This window comes from Fistularia commersonii, chromosome 6 (assembly GCF_037954325.1).
Source record: "Fistularia commersonii isolate RoL2024-O1a breed Wild chromosome 6, RoL_Fcom_v1.0, whole genome shotgun sequence".
NCBI lineage: Eukaryota > Metazoa > Chordata > Actinopteri > Syngnathiformes > Fistulariidae > Fistularia > Fistularia commersonii.
In genome coordinates, this window is record NC_141289.1 from 15,264,676 (window position 1) to 15,291,986 (window position 27,311).

At 37.8% G+C, this 27,311-nt stretch overlaps 1 protein-coding gene across 1 annotated transcript; it reads right to left on the minus strand.

Annotated features, from left to right (window-relative positions):
- Window positions 1-605: 605 nt before the first annotated feature.
- Window positions 606-26,858, minus strand: LOC147233495 (sodium/potassium-transporting ATPase subunit alpha-1). The gene is made up of 23 exons (XM_086148358.1): window positions 26,632-26,858; window positions 15,234-15,347; window positions 14,557-14,616; window positions 13,020-13,121; window positions 12,509-12,610; window positions 12,251-12,364; window positions 11,505-11,639; window positions 10,882-10,999; window positions 10,433-10,701; window positions 10,031-10,339; window positions 8,780-8,914; window positions 8,239-8,434; window positions 7,884-8,059; window positions 7,591-7,727; window positions 6,876-7,026; window positions 5,570-5,738; window positions 5,313-5,467; window positions 4,592-4,715; window positions 3,392-3,537; window positions 3,140-3,270; window positions 2,383-2,484; window positions 2,165-2,256; window positions 606-974 (listed from the first exon to the last, which is right to left on the minus strand). Exons 1-23 carry the CDS (start codon window positions 26,641-26,643, stop codon window positions 946-948), a joined length of 3,078 nt encoding a protein of 1,025 aa, XP_086004484.1. The 5' UTR covers window positions 26,644-26,858; the 3' UTR covers window positions 606-945.
- Window positions 26,859-27,311: the final 453 nt, after the last annotated feature.

A 27,311-nucleotide genomic window follows, 5' to 3' on the forward strand; every position in this document is an offset into this window, starting at 1 on the left:
TTAAATCTGTGTACTTGTGTAAAATTTTTAAAATCGAAGAATGAATTAATGTCAAAACTTCAACTCAGGTCACCTCACTTTCAAAGAGGAGTGGGTGTTAAATCTAAATGATCCTCATATTTAATGAGTTTACTGGCACAATTGCAATATTTCACTAAGTGATTACCCTAATTTGTGCTCAAAGACTATGTAGAGCTAAACTTAGTGTGTACATATACGATAAATTCTCTTGACTTTCAAATGAAGATATTCAAGTTCCAGTTGACGCGACAAGAATAAATCAAGTAGTTTCAGACAACTGGCTTCTACTTAATAAGCGTGACAATAAATTATATATCAATAATGTCCAGGGTAACAGCATGATGGTGTTACTTCAGGCTAAACTGTCATTTCATGTAGACAGCTATCTGTTTAATAATAGATAGTATAAAAATATTTTTCAATTATTTAAAATATTTGTGCAGAGTTTCTGCTCAGTCAGGGTTTCTGCTCTGTGTCATTTTGAGTGGAGACTTATTGCAACCTTAATTTGTCTCAATCTTAATTCCTCACATACAGAAACACACATACACACACACACAACAAATGATCACAGCAGGCTTATGTGGGACCTGACTCGAGCGCATTTTTATTGAACGTTTATAACTGTTAAAAACATGTATAAAATTGGTCCTGTTTCAGAAACAAGGCACGCATAGTCATGTCAATATTCAGTGTTCATGTCATTATTAGCATTATCATTTATCAACATCATCATCAGCATGTTCCATCTCAGTATTTGTCTAATAGTAGTATCAAGCATTCGCTAATATAAAAACACGTTCCAATTTTTGTTTTTTTTCCACAGAGGTTAAAATTTTATTCCGAGCAGCAAGACAATATTCATGCAAAGACGGGAGTGGAAGAGTAGATGCGAGCTGACTGGACTGACAGGCTGATAGGTCTTTAATAATAGGTCTCCCGTTCCACCCAACCTAGACAGAGAAAACAGATTTGTAAGATACAGATTATGCTTTGCTTTACTCAATACATTAAATTTGATATAAATAAATTCTACGCTGTGTTCAATCATTCCTTAATCCATGAATTGTCCATATGGCATATCCTTCGAAAGAGACATGCAACCAGACACTCTTTTATGTGTCTGGACAGTTTAAAAGTCCTCACTTAACCCACAAAGACATTGGGAGAATATGCAAACTGAGCACAGAAGGCCCAAGCCAGAATCAAACCAGTAACCTTCTTGCAATAAATAAATCATTCCATATAAAATATCTTATGGAAGTAAAATAATAGTTAAATAACAATACTAATATCAAGTATCAAGTAAAATATCATTCTGATATAAATGAATAAAAGGGGTTTTAATAAAAAAAAAAAAAGCAATAAAATGCCAAAACAAATATGCAAGATGTACTAAATAAACTAAGACTGTGACATGAGAGATAAATCACTGAAGGAAAGGACAGAATAATGCTATTGAAAAAGTAAAATTCAGATTAAACCCAGTTATAAAGGGTACGGTATATAAAATGACTGGACAGTAAAATAAGTTGTAAAAATAAAAATATACCAGAAGAAAATCAAAGCTGCTTAATATATACGTTAGTTTAAACTTTATGTGTCGGCCTGTCTTTTATACTGAATGAACCTTTGCTTAATGGAACATTTTAAGGATGTAAAGTGTCAGGTTTAATAAGACTGTATTCTTGTTAATCTTTGAAGCTGTGTTTCCTTATTTCCCCATTTATGAATCTTGTTTACAAACTAAGAAATAAAAAAACAATTCACACAAAATTATAGTCATGAAAATAATGTGAAAGTAAGTATTAATATGATAAAACAACAATTCCAAAAAATTTAGCTATTCAGGTTGCTTAATTTACAACGGTCTTGGTTTCCTTTTGGTTTCTCCTTTCATGGGTTACCATAGCAAATCACCCCTCCTCAATATAAAATTGGGACTATTAGTAATGTGTTGACATGAAAGACTGAAAAGGAAGCTTTGAAATGTGATTTTTTTTTTTCCCCACCCTCACCCAAGCTTAGAAAATAAAAAGGATGATAACGTGAAATGGGAAAGCAGAGTGAGAAGGATGTCCAAAGGGGAAGAAAGGCTGGAAGATGCAACAGAAGATAATAAAGGCATGGACTGTGAGCTCACCTCCTGGGCTGCGTCTGAGGATCAGTTTACGGATTTCATCATAGATAAAGATGAGAAGGGAGTAGGGGAAAGCGCAGAACCACCAGTTGGGCCTGGAAAACACACACGGACGGGAAAAATGAGAAACTAATCCGCCGCTCCAAGTCATCATGTGTTTAAGGACATGGTCACATCTACACAGGGTTTAGTAGATTGCTTAGTTTCTGATTCGTACTCACTTCAGAGGGTACATTCTGAGGGCCACGTCCATGCCTGGGCAGTAGGAAAGGAACGCAGCCAGGGCAGTCTCCTCAAAAAGCCCAAAGATCAGGATCTTGTTCCTGAAACAGACAAGGGATAAAAGCTTAAACTTGGATGAAATATAACTGTGGGTCAAATGGATTCTATTCTTAAACAGCTATCTATTTAACTTACTGAATAGGATGCATCAAAAGTAAGTTGTCGAGAAAATCAGTACAGGGATCATTGAATAAAAAAAATGGTCTATGAACAACCCCCGTACTCACTATTACTTGCACTATTTGTTACAATACTATTGCATTGCTGTATGTGAAAAAAATCCAAAGTTTTATGAAATAAATGCAACATGTCTATTATGATACAGTAACAAATGCAACCCCAAACCAATCCTTAATAACCTATTTATATATTTACAATGATCTCCTGATTATTATCATTATGTCTTCAATTCTTGATACAAGTTAAGGTATATGACATCACAATAATGTATGGCTTTACATATTCAAAAATGTTCATTATGTTGATTCCTTAAACTCGTGAGTACAAATGAATAGTGTCCCCACATGATATAGCTTGTAGTAACTGTAATGTGATAGTTTCCAGTGACAATGTAATGGATTACTATTTTGCTCAATTTGGTAATTAGTGATAGCAACACTTCTGGTGAATCTACATCAGTCACTCAAAATAGGAGTGATTATCCCACTATGATTAAACCAACTGCTATTCACTTACTTCATGCCCTGTTGGAAGACGGAGTTCCTCCTTGTCTTACAGATGATCAGATCGGCCCACTGCACAATGACAATGCTGACAAAGAAGGCTGTGTGGCAGGTAAACTCCACAATCTTTCTCTGCTCATAAGTCTGATATGAGAAACACATTTTGGAAAAATTGACAAGGGACTCTGAGGGTCGAACTACATTCCTGCAATTTGAGAATTGAAAAATGCTAAAAAGCATAGTTGAAATAGAAACAATTACTCACCCACTGCTGTCCATAGCTATCTTCCAGGTCGTTAATGTATTTATTGTCCCAGGAGACTCGAATTCCCAGCAGTGTGGAGGGCAGGAAGCCATTTTCAGCCAATATCACAAAGTAAGTGAAGAAACCTGCCAGAGCCTGGATCATCCCTGTGACATAGAGAGGTGGACGGATGAACTGTTATTATCGTCTCTTAAAGGAAATTATTTAATCCTAAAAATTCAAAATCTGTTTAATATATGAATTAGTAAAATCTGTCTGAGACTGAATGCAACTGAGTGAGACTAAACAAAGGATCAATATACGACTGAATAAACAGAATTGACATGTGGCAAATTGGACAGTGAATGTCTGAGTTGGTAAATCTAATTAGCCAGTCTTTTGGGTACTTTGGGGAAGTGACCCATTTATCACTGAATGACTACCTGAGTAAATCAATTATGTAAGATGCCAGATTTTGGGGGGAATTGCAGGCTTAATTATTAATAAAATGTTGGAACAGGTTGAATATATTTTATTGTGGAATAGAAGGGAGAAAAAGAAGGACTTAATGTAACACTGGAAAACATTTTGTTTACAACAGACTGTTTGAAAGGGCAAAAAGTTTAAAAACAATAAGCCTCTCGAATGAGGGGTTTTTGAAACGTCTTCTAGGGAAGAAACTCAAGTCCAGTTGCAAACAAGAAGATTTCGACAAAAATAAGGATGATAATTACAACATAGAAATACATTTAATGTTTATATATTTCTCTTCGATATGTTTTGAATTGAACATTTTTAAATTGTAGGAATCTTAAACCATATTTCAAATATAATGTAAACTTATTATTATTATTATATTATACTATATTATTCTAATTATTGATGTTAATGTAAAATGTTTTGAGCCACCTGTTCTTTAGTAACATTACATAAAATCTGTGAGCTTCTATTCCCCTCTTATAATGTCATTGAGGACATTGAAAAGGGTCAAAGCTATTCTCGGCGTCTTGACCAAAGACGGAAAACTAAAAAGCAAGAGGAGCTGGCCAGTCATCACTCACAGAACAAACACGTAAGGTTCTCTATCAGTAGGAGACTATTTCTAGTGCATATCACGCTTCTACTTATCTTGGACCACCCTAACACAGAGACATGGTTGCTAGAAACATTGAAACCACAGCTTTGAGTTTAATGCGAAAGTGGTTACAAGCTCTGGTATACCAATTTGTCCGTAGGCGATGCTGATGAGCCTCTCATTCACCAGTTTGTCGGTTTTGGGGTTTCTGGGCTGTCTCTTCATGATGTCACTCTCAGCTGCTTCATAAGCCAGAGAGATGGCCGGGACCTGGGAGACGGTTCAGTACTTCTTAAACGATTGCACAAATAAAAAATGTTTCTCACAGCCTCCTATTCAAACCTTGTGATGTAACATAGTGATGATGAGCGAAAGCACATCCAGAATTAATGCAAATCTTTTGTTTTTCCTGAGGTTGCCAAACATTGAATGTCTTTGTTTGCAATTTTCAATTAATTCAATAATTAATCTATTATGTTACATATTACATGAATATGGAATACAGGAGTATAATGTGTCACTTCGATGTTATTACTGTCTTGATCAAATGAAGGGTAATATTTCCTTTGACTAAACCATTTCTAAAATTGACATGTTTGCATAAAATTTTGTCACCTTATAAATGAACCAATCTGTCATGCAGATTTTAAAAAACGCAACACATTTTATTCAGTCGAGGGTAATGCCAAGAGGATCGGGGTTCTGACACTGACCATGGGGGGAAAAAACTCCAAACAAACATGTTGATCAATGAATTTAATCACTTCATGATTAACACTGGCTGCTCTACTGTTATACTTAACAAATATCTATTACTTAAGAAACCTATAATTTACATTTCTCTTGATTAAATTCGTCAATTCTCACCATGTCAGTTCCCAAGTCGATACACAGAATGGTTACTGTTCCCAGGGGAAGAGGAATACTGGCGATGATGAAGAGGAGGAATGGAGTGATCTCAGGAATGTTACTGGTCAAAGTGTAGGCAATGGACTTCTTTAAGTTGTCAAAGATCAGACGTCCTACCAAAACAATACACAATATAATATCGATTTTGTGAAATAAAATTTTGGTTTTCCGAAAAGTATTTTCTTCAAGCATAGTAATAGACTATTTTGGCTCACCCTCCTCCACTCCGGTAACAATGGAGGCAAAGTTATCGTCAAGAAGGATCATGTCAGCAGCCTGCTTGGAGACATCAGATCCCGCAATGCCCATGGCAACACCAATGTCAGCCTTCTTCAGAGCTGGGGAATCATTCACACCGTCACCTGTCACGGCCACAATGGCTCCCTGCAGGGAACAAGAGTATTGGGGACAAAATAAAATTATGTGTCAATCAGTAAAAATAAGATTTAAACCAAGGAAAATTTCAACACATCAATCTCACCAATAACATATTTAACAAACAACGTCAATGTCTGGCTTAGCTATTGATGCATACAAAATAATTGATTAAAAATAGCATGATCATTTCTTAAATTACATTTCAACAAAAATAGAATGCTTTACAAAACAAAATGTTTTAAATTATGCAATCTTGAATCCGAGAACTGTCTTTCTTTGAATTTCAAAAGAAGATAGATGTTTTGAGAGAAACATCTCCTGAGGCAATGAATTTCAGAGACAGAGCACATTTGCCTTGTAAGTTAATTATGCTGCCTTGCATGTAGTCAATTACCTATTTAACTGAATGGAATTTACTGGGCTTCCATAATGAAATGTCAGTGACAAGTAAGTCATCAAGATTCCTGACCCACTTGGGAGCCCATGGATAACAACTCTGCTGGTTTCTCAAAGAATTTCAACATACCTTGATTATAAGGGACAAATAATCTCAACATGTAAATTTTTCCATTTTCAAGGAAACATGCCAAAAATACATAATGCCTGCAACCAAATTTTGAGTAGGATAAACAAACGTTCCTCAACAGTGAGAATAAAACAGCAAAATTAAAATTTCATACCACAATGTTTTTTGTTTGTTTATCCCAGTGGAGGTTAGTTGAATGGGAAAAAAACCTTACATCAAATATCTCCAGAGAAAATACAAAAATACATATATTTCTGTGTCATCTCATGTATCATCTAAGAATATTCTAATTAAAGCTGTATGACCATGTTTGCGCAATATTGATTTAAGTGATGCATCTCAAAAGAAATTCAAGGCAGATATTCTGGATGAAATTTTGATCATATTCTACCTGACATTTAACATTTAAAATGCTTAATGGACGTGAATATCCACATGTATGCATGAAGTCACTGCTTAATAAACCAAATGCCTTATTCCGTCAGCCTAATTATCAGATGAAAGCATAATCGAGGCATAAAAATAAAATATACATCAAATGTCCACTCAACAGCAATACAGAGTATAAAAACATCATGCACACGTGACCACAGATATATTTGTGGTTTTGTTTATACCTGTCTTTGGCAGCCCTCTACAATGATGAGTTTCTGCTGTGGGGAGGTTCTGGCAAAAACAATCTCAGTGTGGTGCTTCAGGATGTCATCAAGCTGCTCAGCTGACAGATCTTTCAAATCCCCACCATGAACCACACAGGCCTTGGCATCTCTGGAGAGAATGCGCAACCATTAGTTCTGACTTGTTATAGGGGGGTCAGACTATTTCTGGACTTTTGGTACAGATACTCTGAACTTGTTCACATTGTTAAAACAATTGAAACGCCTTCTGAGAATTCATCTATAAATAACGCATCATGCATTTATGTATCGATGCCTAAATTGCTTCATGGGTCAATATATAAAGCAGCATCAACAGAGATGCAAAGTAGTTATCATTTGACAAATATATGGAAACAGTTTTAAATTTACACTTCGTCACATGGCTGTGCTTTTCTGTACATCTTTGAATAGGAGTTACTATTATTATTGTTGTTTTTTATTATTAATTTGTATTAATCTCTTCAATGAAAGCTGTGAGAAAGAATTAATGGGATTATAGGAACAAAAAAAAACTGTTGTGGACAACAATGTGCGGTGGCCTTAAGACCATATTTGGATAAAAAATAAGTTCCACTATGTTACTTTGGAATTACCCAGGTTTATTGTCCTGACCTATAACCAATTAGCAAAGTTTTATTCCATCTACACTTTTCTTTGTCAGTGTTGGCAGTACCTTGGGTTGACTTCATTGATAGGGATGTTAAGACGTGCAGCAATGTCCTCAACAGTCTCGTTGCCTTCAGAAATTATTCCCACACCTTTAGCAATGGCCTTAGCTGTGATTGGATGATCACCTGTTACCATGATGACCTGTCAAGGGGTATGAAAAAAAATGTAATACATACTGATTGTGAGGTGGAAAATGGCAACCTGGTAAGATAAAAAAAACTGCTTAGGCAAACAAAAAATTTAATGTCAACTAATTAAGTCATTTTCCATTTTTAAACCAGTTTCAAAAAGGCGTACCTTGATTCCAGCACTCCTACATTTGCCAACAGCATCAGGTACAGCAGCACGAGGGGGGTCAATCATGGACATGAGGCCAATGAAGCACAGATTTTCAGTGGGGAAGTTCACCTCATCAGTGTCAAAAGCAAAGCCCTCAGCGAATTGGTCATCAGGCAAACAGAAGTGGCAGAAACCTGAACCATGTACATAAAAAGGAAGTCTAAAGGCTGGGAAAACTAGCAATGCAATAAGGATTTTTCAATTACTTGGGATAGCTGATTCTATCAACTTTCAATTCTTCAGATTTGAATAGATCTTTCAGAACCTAGGACTTTTATACTTGCAGACTGTCCAAGCCGCAATCATTTTTTACCAAGTACTCTCTCTCCCAGCCCTCCTAGTTCAAGGTAAGCATTCTGGAAAGCATCTTTCATTTCATCATCCAGGGGTTGCTCTTTGCCCTGGATCATGATAGAGGAGCAGCGGTCAAGAATCCTTTCTGGGGCCCCTTTCATGACCAGCAGATGCCTGGACTCTCCTTCAGCTGAAGAATTCTTATGAATAGAAAGCTAGAGGCACACAGAAAGAAAATGGATGGATTGAATTGAGCATAGTTTTAAACTCCACCTCTTATCGGATGCATCAGAGTTACTGTTTTATTGGACGGGACAAGAAAATGTCCTTTCTTTAAGAAAACATGTTTAGCTATATCTAAGTTCTAAAAAAGATGTTTATCAAGATTGGTTGATTTACTATCCACATGAGGAAATACTGATCACACATTTCCAATTTGAGAAAGTCTGTGACATTTTCTTTCAAACTTAAAAAATCATGGGACATTGGCATTTTTATGTTAATGTTGAACCTCCAGTGAATTGAAACACATTTTGTTGAAAAGCCAACAAGTATAATACCTGATACTTGTTAGTGGAGTTGAATGGTATCTCTGCAATTTTGGGGGTTTTCTCTCTCATTTCCTGGACTGATCCACAGCACAGCTCAATGCATTTTAGAAGAGCTGACTCAGAGGCGTCACCAGCCACATCTCTCTGTTAGGGGAAGAGAGCATAACACCTCAAAGTATTCCTGTCAAAAACTGAGAGTGCAGACCTGTTTCTGAATAATAACAGTTCAGCAAGACTTAAAATTACGCAATTATAATTCATTTGCTGAACCCTTTATTGCTGAGTAAGAGTCCACAATGCAAATAAGTATGGGTAATTAGAATGGGAATCTGAACATAAAAGAAAAATGCTAATTTTACATAATTTTTCCCACCATTTATAATTATAGGCCTTGATTAACAGCAAGCCCATGTTTACTATCATCTCACTCTTGTGAAAATAATGAGCAGAGACAGAATGACTGGTAATTAAACCCATGATGCCTGCTCATCTTTACAAGTGATTAACACGCACAGATACATGAACATGTTCACAAACACACAATAATAGGTCATTAAATACTGGTTGGAATCTATAGACTAGGCTCCAAGGAAATTCTGGGAGCCATGAAATATACACATCCATCCATCCAGGAGAGACAGAGAGTGAGCGAGGAAAAAAAGCGCACGAGAGAGAGAGAGTAACGAATGGCTTGCATACATGCATTTTGGGGTTGGGTTGGGCAATGTGGTAACTGTCACTGTATTTATACTCAAGGGTGAGTAATATAAACTCAATCAGTTGAACATCACTGGTGCATCATACAAAAGATTATAAATAATATATTTACCTGGCCTGTGTAGTTGTTCACCCACAGCCACAACAGACTCAACTATGGTCACAAATTATGTGTGTGATGTCCTTAACATTTATCCTATGGTTTCTCATTGCAAAAAGTTCAATTGTTGGACATTTACATTGCTTTATTGCATGTATTGATTGTTTTCAGTTCCCTGCATTTATTTGCACTTGTGTTGCATGTCCTTTTGACCTGGTTTGTCTGTTGAACATACATATACATTTAATTTCACCTTATTTTTCTTTCACATATCAAGTTTTTTTTTCAAGTTTGTGGTTTCATCATCTGATTAGACCAAACATTCAAATCGACAGAAAGACTTTTTTTTATTATGTCAAATTGTGCCTTTTAATCCGGACTGGTTCATTCATGTAAACTGAAAAAGACAGAAAAAAAAAAAAAACATAAAAAAAAAAACATACCTTAAGGATGGGGAGGTTGCCCTGTTCTGCCAGGAAGACAGCACGGTTACAGAGCCCAGCAATTCTGGCCAGTGCAGCCCATGTGGCTGAGCTCCTGTCGAAGGAGGTTCCGCTTTGGTTCTCGGTGGTGTCTGCTTCGTGGATCTGGTTGTCGAACCACATGTGGGCCACGGTCATTCTGTTCTGGGTTAAAGTGCCTGTCTTGTCAGAGCAGATGGTGGAAGTGGAGCCCAGGGTCTCCACAGCTTCCAAGTTCTTCACCAAACAGTTCTTTTTAGCCATTCGCTTTGCAGTCAGAGTCAAACAGACCTGGAAGGAGGCAGTCAGTGCTGTTAGGTCTAAGTCATAATGTTTACAGGAAATAGATTTCGGCTTAATGACATAAATCATACAACAACTCACAGTGACAGTAGCCAGCAGACCCTCTGGCACATTAGCGACAATAATACCAATGAGGAAGATGACGGCCTCCAACCAAGAATATCCGAGGATAAGGGAGAGGACAAAGAAAGACACACCAAGGAAGACAGCCACGCCAGTGATGATGTGGATGAAGTGCTCGATCTCAATGGAAATAGGGGTGCGTCCAACTTCCAGCCCGGAGGCAAGTGTGGCAATACGACCCATGACAGTACGGTCACCAGTGCTGATCACAATACCACGGGCAGTTCCTATACAGACAAGACATTTTACAGTAAAATCAAATTACTTCCAAATGTAGATTGTGATAGTTTAGACAGCAATTCACCAATCAAGGCAATATTCAGACTGCAGCTTTTGTTTCTACAAATTTTCATATAACTACTTGTCTTCTATTTGTGAATTAACAAAATATTACTTTTGAAGTGTACCTTCAACACAGTTGGTGGAGAAGAAAGCAATATTCCTGGTCTCCAGTGGATTCTCATTGGAAAAGTCAGGAGTACGGGTCTGAGGCTCTGATTCACCAGTCAGAGATGAATTGTCGACCTGAAAAAGTGCACTTTGACTGTGATTGATGATGCAACAAGAAAACAAAAAAAAGAAAAACTCCTCTTATGGGAGGAAAACTTCAGTTACTACCAGTATTGTTGTCATTTTGGAGCCAAATTATTCTCATTGCTTGCAAGAGGCAATGGTTATTAATGACGCAATAATAGAAGCTAAACATAATAATGAATAATTCAAATGTTGATGAAACAGCACAGAGTGTAATTGGGTCACATTTTGCTCCGGGATGTTGGGCATATACCAGGTTATTTGTTGTTTACTTTCCTTCATTAGAAGACCTGTCATGATTAAGCATTACCTCACTGAAATTGGGTAACTTCAGACTAAAAATTTAATACATTTTAAAGCGATACATATTCAATCATGTCAGTATACATTAGACGTAAGTGATAGTTGAGGAAATTAAAAAATATCGCTGACATACTGAAAATTATGTCAGGAGAAAAAGTTAATTGAATGCCCCCCTTTTGGTAAGTCTTTTCACCTTGCAGCCATGGGCAGAGATGATTCGCAGATCAGCAGGGATTCTGTCTCCACCTTTCACTTCCACTAAATCTCCAACAACCACCTCCTCAGCATTGATACTCTTCTTTTCACCATCACGGATAACCAAGGCTTGCTAAAAGATGATCATATAGTGACATACAAAATGAGACCAATATTCTTAACTGCCCCAAACATTTTATGAAATTAAACTTAACCTCTTCAATTGTTTTTTTTTTCCCATTGATAAACTAAACTACACATTCTATCCTCAGCACAGAACAAAATATTTATTACCTTGTATATATAAATGTGAATAAAAGAAAGTTTTCTTTAACAATCTTATTTGAAGTTACTACAAAAAATTACAACTATACTACACAGGTTCTTAAATCCACTTGAAAAAACTGTTGTTTGAAAGTGACATTTTTTTCCCCAAGTTTATCCAAATGTATGCATGTTTGTTACCTTTATCTTGACTATTAAAAATAAGCTTCTCCTTTTATTCTAACACTTTATTCTAACACTGATAATAAAACTTCCTCTTTCCAACCTCAGATATTTTCAAAACTACTTTTGAGAATTGTAAGGCAAGAGTTGTTAATTGCTTTAGAACAGCAAAGTGGGTAAGACCTTGAGAATTAAATTTTGGACATTTGTGATTATACACAACAAAATGGTCAGAGGGAGAATAATAAAATAGACCTCTTTTGATGAACTGGCATAGATATTCACAGAGGGCTATACCTGTGGGACCAGGTTCTTGAAAGAGTCCATGATCTTGGAGCTCTTCGCCTCTTGATAGTAGGAGAAACAACCAGTGATGATGACGACAGCAGAAAGCACAACACCCAGGTACAACTGTGAATGTAATACATGAGATTAACACCCCTGCAAAGGATCACACCCTTAAATCCAGGGCTCATTTATTTAAGGAGTTCTGGATAAGCTCTTGAAATCAGATGCTGCAAACTTAAGTAATCTTGTTAGTACTTTTTTTCTTACATTATCATTTGCAGGCTCATCCTCCATCGCAGCCTGGATACCATAAGCCAGGAAGCAGAGGATGGCTCCAGTCCACAGAAGCATGGAGAAACCACCAAACATCTAAATAAAAGCAGAGCAGGAGTGCCTTTGTTTAGAATTTTTTGAAAAAGTGGAATATAAACTAAAACTCTTGCAATCATGTTGCTCATTATAAGGTCAGTGGAGTCACATGATTAATCTAGGGATGATATCAATAATTGTCCAACATCCTTTCTTGTACAGAAGAATTATATGCTTTACAAGTAACTTGTAGTAATTATGTTTTTTTTTTAATTCAATATTGCATTATTATCAGAATCACTATTGTTTCTCAAGGGGGAATTGCTAACCCTAATTACAATTCATACAGAAAACACTGTTGTTTCCTAAATTCAATGAGAAAATGATTGATTTACATGTCTAACATGTACAAGAACATGTTTTAAAAATACAATAAAGATATTAATGAACCTTTGCAAAAGAGGAATACCTGTTTACAGAACTTGACCCACTCTGGGGTTGTGGGAGGAGGAGTGAGAGCGTTCGGACCATCACGGGCCAGATTCTCAGCTGCCTTCGCACTTGTCAAACCCTGGAATGAAGACAAATTGGTGAGAATCTTTGCCTCCATGTTTGAAGTTTATTGTCAAAACTACAAGAAATTGAATTGTATAAATTGGGTATTCAAGAGTTAACATAAGTATCTAGACGGACTTGCTGTTTTTCCACATATCCTTATTTCCTTCGAATGAACCACTTGAGCTCAGGTTCCTGTTTAAGTCTCAGGAGTGTGCAGGTGATAATATCTGCCTAGCAACACAGTATCAACAAAAACAGCAATTCCCTCCATCAGCAAGTAGGGAGACCGAGGTTGGAGCAGAGAAAGTAAAGTGAGGGACATAATAAAGGAAAATAGGATCATGCAATCAGAGCAGTGGGTCTTCAGCAGCTGTTAAATTATTCACAACTGCTGCACACGCATGGATGCACGCTGAGCTCGGAGACCCCTGTTTAAAGGCACTGATTAACTATTCTCCTTGATCTTTCCTGTTTGACCATGAGCACATTTGCATGAGCAAAGGGGTTATTTGGAACTTGTGTGTGTGACTGAATGGGTTACAGGAAGGAAGAATGCCTTAAAAGCGAAAACCAAGTTTAAAAAATCATTCAAATACCTAGAATCCTCATAAAATACAGCGTTTATCTGCCGCAGGTTTGTTTATGAGGTAGTAAAATACATTTCATTTCATTTTACTTCAGCATCTATTTTGCTGATTATATTAATTATATATATATTTATATATTTTTTGTTTGTTTTTACATTACATTCACATTTTAAATTATTACAACTATTGAAAAATATATACATATATATATATATATATATATGTATATATATATATATATATATTTGTGTGTGCACGTGTTTATTTTCCACAAAGTAAATCATGGTTTGGATGTGGGTACTGAAAAAATGCATCATATCAAAGATAACTTTTTGAATCGGACAATATCATTTTAACTTCCAATTGTAAATTCCCAATTGAAAAAAAAGACTTACCTCCAAGATATACATCCATGAAAGTATCAGGGCTAAGCATTAAAGAAAGAAAAAATATCCATCTCTGACCCCTCTGTCTTCAACTCCTACAGCTTCCCGGCCACGCTCAACAAACACTCATTAATAAAAGCATGGGTAGCTGAACCCCTGATGGGTGTTTACATCCTTGATATAATTTCCCTCATGGCTTAAAAAGAAACACAAAAGAATCAATTAACATCAATCTGAAAGATTTTGAAATTGATTCAGATTTTGAGCTCAAACAAATTGCCATGCGATTGAAGACGAATGATGGCAACGACACTTCCGATAACGGATATGTAGCTGATCTCAATGATAAAAGCGGATTCTTTGATAAGAGTGCTATTTCATTTGGGCCAGCACTGAGTTTGGATGTCACATGATGAATTGCACTCAAGTGGGAAGTAGCAACAGGTAACACAAGCAAAGTATCTCTGTTACTCACATTGCTAAGGTCTGTTCCATATTTGCGATTCAGCTCATCTAGTGTCAGCTTATGATCATCCTGCAAAGAAAGGACCCCAATTAAAATGCAATTAGCAAAATGTGACAGCTGTAATTACCGTCGAAAATATGATATGAGTGAGAAATTTCACTCTTAAAGAATGCCTCACTATAAGCTTTCTGTTTGTGGAAAATCTGAATGATGAGCTAACAGAAGTAAAATAAAAGAAAGAAACACATGTAAAGAGGGAAAAAGATAAGGGGATGGGGGGCAAAAAAATAGCAAAAAAACATTTTTAGAAAAGATTACCTAGTTGAGAAAAATAAAATAAATGTAGAAAATTAGAAAAAAAACAACATTCCAGAGTTGTATGAAATATATATTAAGTCATTATAATGCTTCTGGCATTGTAGTTAGATTATGCTTATAATGGTGATGAGTATGATTACAATGATATCTTGAACAAAACAAAGCATCATCATAGCAGCATATATTAGTTTCGGTTTTAATTATTATATACTGTAACCTCTGGATGGGTGATAATAGCAAATACAATTTTCTGAACAAATACATTTATCCTGATTGATGATGATAACCTTGCACATCAAATCAAGCGTCTTGAACATCTGTAGAAAAGCTCCTGAAGCTTTTTATCTCAAAACAACGGAGTCTCTCACCATATCCACTTCCTTCTTCAGTTCATCCATATCTTTCTCTTTCTTCTTCCCCTTCCCTTTCTTCTTGCCTCCCTGTTCCGAGGTCGCCGCCAGCTCATACTGCTCTCGTCCTTCCTGGAAACGTAACAAAAAAGGGACTGTGATCAACCTCCCTCAGACTTGTCTGCACTCAGTTCGTGTTGGAACCTAAGGAAGCAAAGACAAACCAACTTCAAAAATTAAAACAAGTGCAATAGCACCAATTTTAATTCCTAGGCAATATCCCAAATACCAAGTAGTGGGTGGCCTTGAGTGCACTATCCTCTGGGAACCATATGAATCTGTAAAATTCATGTTTCAATTCACTTTTTATGTCCATGCAATCTCACTTCCAAAACATTGCTTTTCCAGAATTTGAAGATTGACATGGTCATAAAAATTGGATCCATCTTTATGGGTAAAATGTAGGCATGTTTTTTAAATTCTGTCTAAAATCTGAATGTAAAACTTTAATGAAAAATTGATAAGATGTCTAGATTTATTAAAATGAACCAAGACACGTAACACACTTGCCGCTGTTGAGGTGCAGGCCTTCCTGATGGAATAAAAACAGCTTGTAGGACAGTGCATGTGAACATAGATCTAAATAAAACTGACAATAATATAATTCAGATAGGGAGGACAAATTGGTGTGAAGCGTCATTATTCTGTTTGGGTGTAAAGATAATGTAAATTCAAGAAGATCTGTTTCTAGTAATGATAGCAATGCCTGTGATGATTTCAAGTTACAGTATTATACCTTCGGACAGGTTTGATTATTAAGTTAAGATCAAAGATGGAATATTTATTTGGCCAGGAGGGAGTTTTTTTTTCATGCGTGGTAAACCAGATTAGACTGTTGGGCAAAAGCATCCGTCCCTTGTTAATCACACTTATCATTTCTAGTAAAGGTTGTGACTGTCTGAGGAAGAAATAAACAGCTTTATTAATCCTCAAAGTAGGTATTAAAAATGTGACACAAATCCTCAGTGAGGGAATAAACAAGATTGTGTTTTTCATGCTTCAGCACAACAGGATTTTTTTTTTCTTCATTTGACAGATATGAATTTTTTCTGTTAAAACAAGTGCAGCACAAAATTGTGCACAGTCACATGAGATATACCTTCAGTCAGTATTCTGGAACATTGTGTGAACTTATTTCCATTGACCACCCTTATCAGTGTGTCAGTTCTGGCACCTCAACAAACAGAGACAGCCTCTCGTCTCCGGTTCTCTACGCTGCCTAATCCACAGACACCTGCTCTCCTTACTTGGAGCCACTGTGCCTGACAGCGCAAGAAAAGGCTGAGCAAAGATAAAGGTCTTCCCAACAGCTGTAAGCCAGAGTGTGGCAAATATAGTGATGGAGAGAGGGTGAGATATTGGGAGAGGAAATTGCCAGTGGAGGGGAAATTTACAATAAATAAATAAATCAAACTTATAACTTCTGCAAAAGGTTTTGGAACCTATCATCAATAGACAAACTACAAGAGACTGGTCATTTATCAGAATGTAAATTTCATAGGCAAGAAATTTGAAGATCTCGAACATTTTCATTATGCTATGTTGTAATACAATATAATTAAAGAGGGAAACAATAGTTTGAATGTGTTGCTCTTAGTAAATAATTGTAAATTTTACCATTTTAAACCAAGGTTGGGATGTTTTTCATTGATGAAAGTCTAAGGAAGAATTGTGCGTTATTTAATCAACCCAAATTTAATATTCATCACAGCAAAACAATCTAAAGCATTGGCATGTTTGCAGGACGGAAAGGCGGCTGAAAGACCAAGTGTGTACTGATGAGCCATGACTTCCCTCGAACATCCAGTCTGTTCCACTACCATTTCGAAAACTCTTAGAAAAGGTGATATTTCAGATACAAAGTGACCAAAACTGCTTCAAATAAACATCCTGCTTAAATCCAGTGCTATGGATATGTGCAAACAAATATTGTTTTTCCACTGCATTAGTCTTTCTAACTTTCCCAGGCAGTTACTGGAGCAGAGTGTGTGATCCCAGCACATGTTGTTATTGTTGCACGAGCCCCCTGGCCAGTGAAGCTGGGAAAACACTGAGTTTGGTTCTGGATCACTGCGGCGAAATCTTAGCCTCTGGACCCATGAGGGCCCAAGAGGCCATCTGGCTCGAAGCAAATAGTTCAAACAGTGGTTCAAAATCTTTTATTTTATTTTTATATTCATTTCACAATTAAGGGCAGACCAGAATTGACGGAAATACTCGTCAACGGTCAGTCTAGAAACTACTGATTTTATGTGTACGTCATCTTAACCCAATGCAAAGGATTTACTTCTATATTAATTAGTAAAATACAGAATTAATGTGTGTATAAAAGAAACAGAACGCACTGAAGAGTTCACTTTCCAGTACCTGGAAATGAGATCTGTACGTCAGCATGATCCAAATACAATACCTGATATCACAAGTGCATCATGTCAAGTGCATAGTAAAAGAATAAACTTTAAGGAAATGCCAATTGACATATTCCTGAGCTCATTGTCCTTGACAATAGTCCCTTTAAAACTGCTGTTCTCTGCTCTGGAAGGCTGCTTCTATTTAAGACCCCGAGTTGTTTACATCTATGAGGCAACAGTCTTTAGCAGCTGTGAAATCTTCTGTGCTGGTACTTGAGACTTCCATAAAAAGACAGCAAACTGAAAAGCTACCCAGATGAACTGTCTCAAAGTGTTAGTTTGCAGAGGAGTTTGACTTGGCACTGCAGGAAAGTTTTCATCACCGTCTTGTGACTTTATTTACTTCAAAATTTGTCTTGGAAGTCTATTTACTTCAAGTGACACTGAAATCTTATTCTATCACAATCCATTGAAGTGTCAAGATGGTGCCGTTTCAGACATCATACAAAAGGCAAGAATTCTGAGAAATTAAATAAAAATGACTCCTGCTGAATTGTATTTGTCTGAAATATAAAAACAACCCTCTCTTAACAGACAGCTTAAGGCTCTCACACTTAGTGTGGCTTTTCTCCTACTGAGCAATAAATGATCCTACATCTTGGATATATGCTTCAGTGATGTACATAGCATGTTGTATTTTCCTTACAAAGTTGTAGTTATTTTGCTGCAGCAGTCAAAAATAAGAAAACAACCCCATCATGTCTTTTTCTAAATAAATTTTAAAAAAGCAATGCATTTGTGATAACAGTGGTGCAGTGGTTTGCATTTGTGCCTTGAGTCACAAGGTTCCTGCTTTGATTCCCTCGGCAAACTCAGGCCTTTCTGTATGGAATCTTCATGTTCTCCCAGGTTCTCCAGCGTCCTCAAACAGATCAAAACATGCAGTTTTGATGGTACGAACAAATAGTGAAGGGTTGTATGTGGCCCATGACAGACAGGTGACTGGTCCAGCATGTAACTCACCTCTCACAAAAACCAAATGAAATTGGGAGCAGCTTCACCTCAACCCGGTATGAAGTTTAACCGGTAAAGAGAATGGTGACCAATGCATACTAAGTCAATATATGTCAAAACTCAAAGTTCCTACAAATGCTGGGATTTCACATACAGCTCCATTTAGTAGGTTGGTATCAGCACAAGATCATATTCTATGCAAATGTGATGGTTAGGCTCACAAGTTGGAGAGGAACCTTTCGGGGGGAATTTCTGAAATGTTGTATTACTCAAAATGTTCAAGACTTAGTGCATCCATGCCAAACCCCAATCAGAAAACATTTGCATTGAATCTATTAGTGGAGTGGTACTGACAGTTTGTCACATTGGTGGAGGTACAATTGTGTTTGATTACTAAGTTTCACAATTTCCCCTGGATCAATCAACAACATAGACATACGTTTACCTCTGATTAAAATGAAATTCACTTCTGAATCCAGTAATGCTACAAAACAAATCTGGACCAGTCTATGTAGCAGAACATATTTCACTTCAGCCTGTCACAGTGCGGTCAGCTCTAATTCAATTGGCCCTGTCAATGAAGACTGAACATTAATGATAAAGTGAGGGATTATCTTCACTGCACTTCAACTAAAATGATATCTGACTATAATAAATGCATAGGTGAAAGTGTATCAGTCTCTCAAGCGCAGAGAGGGTGGTTAGGGGCGGGAGGGGAATGTGATACTGATTCTAAGAGGCATGTTTTGATCTCAGTACAACTTGTTTGTTGTGCAACATGCTGGGCAGCTAAGAGCTCTAAATGACGAATAATCCTTAAATTTGTTCCTCTTACAATTGAAAAATATTCAGTAAGTGAACTGAACAGATGTGTGAATAGAAGAGTGAATGGTTGTAATTCTGAATATGGGACCATGTCAGGCTGGAGACCACATCTTGCCCAGTAGCAGCTGGGAATGGCTCCGGCACCAAATGCAAGCACGGTAAGCCATATTGACAACTGATGGGTGGGTGAATGTGCCCAGGGCAAAAGATGGCAGCGCTGTGATGTAGCAAGGGGAGGGACATAGAAACCACCCTGACAGAGATGAAAGGGGTGGTTGTGACTTCACACAGGATGAACACACTAAGATTGTGAACTGCACTATATGAGAAGTCTAATTTGTCAAAATACAAGTGACAGTTGTGTTATTTGTATTGTATTGCTGGCGCTAGACTTGCTCAAGCATCAGCACCAGATTAATCTTACAGGGTATATGGAATCAATTGTTCTTTTCAAATCTGAATCAACAATTGTATTGATCTTCCAGAAAGCGGGCTTCTCTTACAATGCAATACAAAATGAATTGTCTTTACGTTATGAAAAAAAAATTCTTGCTTTTTAGTCAGTATATATTTGATAATTGTATCGCACTGTTGGGAAAAGGGTATTTCGTTTTACACATCATCACTCCAATGTCATTCCAGTATCAACTGACCATAAAAAAATGGCATTCAGGATCATCAATGTTACACATGATGGGGCTATTGGACAACAAGACTGAATTATCAAAAGACTGTAAGTGAATAGAGATGAAAAGTTCAAAACTGAAGTAGGAAAATTATGGTAATAATAAAGGTGGGGTCAATAGGGGCTCATATCAATTTGCTGATGAGAAAAAAAAAAAAAAAACAGTGGACAAATAATCCTTGGAACATCACTTCGTAGTGCTTGCGCACGTGCAAACACACGCACGCTGACACACCGGGCTGACTGGACACAGAACAATGGCCTCTTGTTTGACTGTCACAAAGTCTCAATCAAAAACACAAACAAAGCCTTCAGAACTCCTTTCATGTGACTAGTATAAACATGGCCATGCGGGAAACTTTATCAGGCTGACAAGCTCAGTGCCCAATGTGAAGGCTTGGCTATGATGGAGCAAAACCATCAGGATGGCTTATTTACAGCAGCTTGTTAGTAAAATATGTTAACTAATGAGGTTACAGGCTTAGGCATATCTGAGCAAATACTTTGAGATTACATAATGGAATGCCTTGTTCAATGACAAAGTATTTATGCAGATATTCAGCTTTGGTTTTGAATCAGAGACTTTATTGATACAATTGCTGTGTCTGTCCTTGCTTGGCGTCATGAAGTTATTTGCTAGCTGTCATAAGACATGGAACAACTGTTCTCTGATCAGATAGATTCGCCTCTGAAAACCCATTGTTTGGACTTTATGTAGAAAAAGAAATGGGATCGGCAGATTAATATGATTAAAAATATTAAGAATTATGGCCAGCATATAGATCTTGGCTGTAAAATTATGTTTTCCTTCTATTAGACAATGCATAATTGAGAAAACACCACAACAAATATAGCCATTCTATTGGGAGCAACTCAGAACAACTTGTGACAGTCTGCCAACTACGATGGTGAGAAATAAAGCATAACCATAAAGCAATGAGCTTCTACCCAGCTTTCTTGTTGAACAACATCCTGATAATGCTTTAAAATTGGAGAAAAATCAGAAGAGTCTTCAGTCAAGTATATACTTTAAAACCCAGACACTTCGACACAAAATTCCTGTCCATTCCCAGATACACAAGTTGTTCATTCAACTGTGGCAGCCAACACTCACGCATGCGCGCACAACATGCGTGCACAGACACACATGCACGCACACAGTTCTGGGACTTTGCCCAGTTGCTACCAGCGACCATCACCACACCTCTTGAAATATGTGAATGGACAAAGTCACATGTTTCAAACCCCTCCCCCCATCCATTTCTCTCTCCCTCTTCCAGTGTTCTCTGCTCTCCCTCTTTCCTTTCATTTCCTTTGGCCACCCAGTTTCTGTTCAAACTGAGAAGTGTGTTCATTTGAACAGAGCTGAGTTTAACACTCCCATCACGTTCTGTAAAGCTCTGTTCCCAACCTTGGACAAAAGTACTTGAATGAATCTATTTCTTTGGGAACTTTGAGAGCATTCCAGAAAGTGACGCAGAACTTCATTCAAACTAACCATTCTGAAACTTTCAGTGTTCTGAAAAAATGGGTCGTTTTCCCTTTTCATCTCATAAGTGAACTGATAAAAAGCGACTCCATTAGGGGGAGGCCGTATAGGGCCTAATGTGAAAAACATGCAAGTGGAAAAATCTGACATGGTTCACCCTTCAGAATCATTCTGCTGAGCAAAGCCATGTGACAGAAACCAAGTCCCTGAGCAGCATCTAAATTGTTCTTCTGGTGAGAAACTTTTTTTTGGTAGAAAGATAATTTCTATTCTCTGTTCTGCTCTGTTGAGCAAAAAATATAACATTCTGCCCTGGGCAGATGAGTGGCTTTTAGCAAGCATCTTGAAAAACCTTTCACAAACCATAACTCAGGCAAAATGAACACCTCATCAAAATTTTATTCTATGAACTATGTGGATAAAAAAAAGATCACATAAAAAATTAATTACTTATTTTGGTGACAGATTGTGGGCAAATTTCAATAATGTGGCAGTATATAAGCTACTACAAAAATTACTTTCAGTATTGGAAATGATTGCGAGAATCCAGATAAACTTTGTTAAAAGTAGGAGTAAATATCTCAACACAGACTGGACAATGAACTCTGTTTTGTAAAGTGATATTGCCCTTACTTTGAGAGCTCAGTAGACTAGATTAGAATGACCAGAGCTCCTCTGGACTACAATGAATGAACAAGTAAATCAATGGCTTTCACTTTTACTGCTGGAGCCCCACCTCCAAGACTTTAAGGGGCCACAGCATCGAAGTTGCATCATCCTCTTATGTGAATGGGTCATGTTTGTCAGAAGATACTCAAACCTTACCTAAGTTTTCATTATCATGTGAAAAAAACTGGTCAATGACCACAAGACCTGAACTGTGATGAGAAAGACAAGAGATTTCCTTGTGTAAAGATACAGAGGTGGGGTGTACTCTGAGGTTCCTTATATTTGATGTGAACGCTCCACTTTCACAGAGCAAAGGGTTCACAGCGAAAGCTCAAAAGAAAACAAATCACACGGCTCAAGCTGCTTAGCAAAACACAGACAAAGAGTGTGGTGGCATGTTAAAAAAATGGGCGAGCTGGAGGGAGGGAGGACATAAAGAAAAGAAGGACCCTGATAGAGTGAATGTGTGAAGGAAGGAAAAAAAAGGGACTCTGCTGTATCCTGTCACAGACAAGGGGTGGCGGGTGACAAAAGCCTTAGTTAATACACAATGACTGCGAAGTGGAAAGAATGTTAAATCCTCAGAGTATGAGGGAGAGGGATGGGGAGAAGAAAAACAGGTATAAACAGAGGACAAGGGGGAAACAGACTGTAAGGAATGGAAGTGAAGGTGATGCTGGGGTGCTCAGCCTTTGGCTGAGATCAACAATAGCCTGTATGTGACATGCTTTGTCAGTTGACAGCATAATAAATGACTGTTTAATAACATCGAGACAAGTATCTTGGTTATTCTGTTGAATGCTGCATGTCTGCCTACTGAAGAGATGATTCCTCCCTTGAGGAATCAGCTTTCTCTTGCTTCTATAAAGCAACATTTTTCAATATACACAAGAAGAGATTGATTTCATTTAGTTTCATCTGGCAGGGAGTATCAAAGATAGATTGGATAGCTGACAAAAAAAAGACTGCAGATCAATATTTGAAATTTGAACGTCAACATTGTGTTGGATGTATGTTGAAATATTACACCCAAAACATCTAATTAAAAGTATTTGATTTAAAATGCCAGCTGATGACAGCTGACATTGATATTGTAATGTGTGCAAGTTGTGCTGTTTGAACCAAAGGATTCAAACGGTCCAAATGTCAAAGGTGATCTGCACAATGTGAAATAATATCACCTTTCACCTTGTATTAATATGTTGCATTTTTAATCTTCAATGTTATTTTGATGGCAACTTGTCTTTCAATAAATATTAAAATATAACATTATGAAATAGTTGAAATTTTAAAATAGTTGCATTTTGTTGCTCTACAGAAAAATCAAGAGTCAGATGGGATTGTATAAAAAATGGCAAAAAAGCTTTGACATGTGGGGTCACCAATCTTCAGAACCATGGAACCACTGACGGAAAGCAGATGAGCAGGCTTGCCGGTCAGAATTAAAAAATAACTACCCAGCAACAGTCAACAACATGTACGTAATTTTGTATGAGGGCCTTTTATTGGCATGTACTCAAAATCAAAAGAATCAAAAAAGAAACCTTGTCCAAGAAACCCCCAGGCAAGATGCTTACCTCAAGTACAGAATGACATCATTGCCCTACCTAAACTCAATCCATGGTCCAAGAAAAGCAATAATGAAAATATATTCCACATTTAAGATGTTTAACAACACGGACTGGTTAATAAATTGAAAACAAATCAATCTTTTAAAAAAACGTCTTAAAATATGAGCAATAACGATAGTCTTGACCAAGTGTATTTTCAGCTGCAGTTGCTGCTCTAACCAAAAACTGTTTCTGTCCATAATATCTCAAGATTGTTTTTAACACAAAATGCAAACATCCAACATGAACAAACTCTGCTTGTCAAATGAGCACGGAAGAACTCCTACTGTATTAGTAGACTATTCAGTTCATTGTGGCATTTTAATATTGGGCATTACAATTGAAAAATGTTTGACGTCATAACCTCAATTTCAATCAATTTGTTTAAAACACCAGCCGGTAATTTAGTGCCAAAAAAGCAAAATATTGTGGAGGGTTTTTTTTTTTCTTCTTTTTTTTAGATTGCAATTCTTGACTCCAACTGTATTTGATGAATTTAGTCTCCAGCTACTCAATTCTGCAAGTCCACTTAGAAGAAAAAGCATTTATGAAAGCGGAATCATGACTGCTCTTTATCAGTCCATGTGTTACATGACAAAATAATGCCAAAATAGTCTCCTCTCACAAATCGACAGATTGTGAGCGCGGGATTCAAGCCAACCTTTTCAAAATCATTAAAGTTGGAGTGGGTGAATTGATCACTAATCAGTTCCCACTTCTTTCCTCTCCCCTATCTGTCAAATCACGGAGCCAAGTTGCTCAACACTTGCAATGCGGCAACTGGTGCCTCCAGTGTCTCCCACATCTCTCTCTTTTTAAAGCTATCAAAGCCTCTTCCCGCTCAGCTTGTTGTGTCTGCACTGTACAACAGATGCAGTGTGGCAAAAGACAAGCTTGAGAGTATAATCTTATTTTAGATATGAACGGAGAGGTGCATGTTAATACCACAAGATTCATTACTGCAGGACTCTCTCAAACACCCCTACCACCTCTCCAACACATCCCCTCATCCTTCCATCGCTCTCTCTTTCTCCCTCCCTCCTCCTCCTCCCCCTCCCTCTCCCTCTCCTGCATGCTCGCGCTCTCTAAACACCAAGAGAGCTCTTCCAAGTCTAGCTATTAGTCTGCTGCCAGTTTGAGGGGAGGAGAAAAGAGGGGAAAGGATGGGGGTAGGGCATGACTATGGGGAGCGAGAAAAAAAAAACAGCCAAGAAGCCGAAGGAGAGGAAGCAAAGATTTCCAGAATTGTAAATGAGCTTCATGGCAAAAAGATGAGGAAGGAAGCAAGACTGAATGAGTTGATCGTCTTCACATCTCCCGTCACTTCTCTATCGCTCTGCGGGTTCATCTTTCTCTCCTTAGACATCCCTCACAGGCTGAATCTATAATGACTGTTTCTATTGTGCAGCATTGCAGGGTGTGGCGAAGGCTGATATTTCAAACATTAGGGTTCAATTACATCCCATTCGGATCAGGTTCATGGAAAAATCAAAATTGATGAAGGAAAAGGCATGGATACATTTACATGACACCCAGACTTGTCAAAATAATGGGGCATTTAAAAAAAAAAGGATATTAAAGATATTGATAAAAAAATGCATCGATGAACGAAGAGTGACTTCCAATCCTGATAAAAAAAACAACCCTCATATTCACAAACATGTTAATGCTCATGATCATAATCAATAATGCCCGTAAAAGGGATAAAAATGATATGTTTATTTCTTGATTGATTGATTCATTTATTAATGAGGACTCTGCACTTAAAATGGGACAGGATGTTCAGGATACAACCCTCAGATATTCCTATTGGGGGGGGGAGAAAAGAAAAAAAAAAAAGGTGTACATCTGACTGTCGATAAGTTGACATGAAATTGGCCATGTAGCTCTTCATCTCCTCCGGAGAGAAAAAAATAGGTTGGACTTCTCTCATCCCCCTCCGTCGTTGGAGCCATTGGAGCCAGATCCCCGGAGCAGGGCCGGGGTGAAGACGCCAGTGAAGTATTGCAAAATGGCATTAAGCACAGGCTTTTATTCCTTTACATAAATTCTGCCACGATGACTTTTCGAGCCTTTGCAACCGTAAATAAAGACCAATTTGACAATAATTACACTGAAACAGATTGCGGAGCGAGAATAATCCCCGACAGCCACGGCCACTGCCCGTTACTTGTCACTTCAAACGGGTTCTAACCTCCGCGCGCGCGCACACACACACACAAACGTGCGCACACGCACACACACATACATACACACACACGTACATACATACATACATACATACATACATACAGCCCCTCCCCACCACCCGCAAATGCTGTTAGACAGCAAAACTTTGACAGCCCGGCCGTTTAAGAACATCCCGTTATGTAACGGGACGCCGGCCCGTTGGGAGGCGCGGACCGGCATCTTTGCGTGGCGCTGAAAAGTTGTTTCTTCGGCCCGAGTCTTGGGGGGTTTTACACGGCCGGGCTCCGGCGTCAACGCGGAAGTCGGCGGAGGAGTTGATACGCCGACGGGCCGGCATTTTGGGAGAGAAAACGAGGGTTATCTCGACACATGTGCTCCTCCGCCTCCTTCACTGACAACATAGACAGCGTCTCACACTTGTTTGAACTGATTTGTTTGTTTGTTTTTCTTTTTTTTGTCCCCAAACACACCCATACTCATACAAACACAACCACGAGGATGGAGAAGTGATGAAGATACTCACTCCTCTTCCCATGGTTCTTCAGATGAGGGTTCGATTCTTCCCCAGTTCAAGTTAAAAATGAAATCTAAAATCCACCTTAAAACTTTGTACAGTAAAATTACGTTAAAATTAGATTTTCTTAAAAAAAAAACCCCGGGTGTGCCGAGAAAATGTCTCTTGTGTTTTTTTTTATTTTATTATTTTTTTCTTCCTTCAGCACGTGTCACTTCTCTGCGAGCTCGCGAGCCGCCGCGGCAGACCCTCCAATACTTATAGATGGCGTTCCTTCCATTGTGACGTAGAAGCCGTTTGCCATGGCAACCCCACGGATGAAGGCGGGGCGTCCCCTGTATTGGGCGTTACTTTTTCTTCTGCTCCTTCTTCTGCTTCTACCTCTTCATCTTCTTCGCCATCCTACTTACTCACACAGAGAGCATTATCGAACACAGAGGAGGATGCAGAGGAGTCATTTGGAAGATGTTAGATATCATTAGAGAAACGATAACATTACATACCTTAAACATGGTAGCATGTCTTTCTTATATCCTGTCTCAAAAGAGACCACTTGACACAGACAAACACGCACATGTGCACGCATGCACAAACACTTGATTCATTTTGACTTCACCATGGTTAACAGATTGGTTGATGGATTCCTCTTCCCCCTGTAAGTCCTCATACACACGAAGACCTCCTCTCCC

What these genes read in the sequence shown, in the direction of transcription:
- LOC147233495 (XM_086148358.1), bottom strand. An exon ending in ATCAATGAAGTCAACCCAAG is followed by an intron (nt 7,027 to 7,590) that starts GTACTGCCAACA and finishes CATTCTCTCCAG; the next exon opens with AGATGCCAAGGCCTGTGTGG. An exon ending in CTCAGAATGTACCCTCTGAA is followed by an intron (nt 2,257 to 2,382) that starts GTGAGTACGAAT and finishes TGTGTTTTCCAG; the next exon opens with GCCCAACTGGTGGTTCTGCG.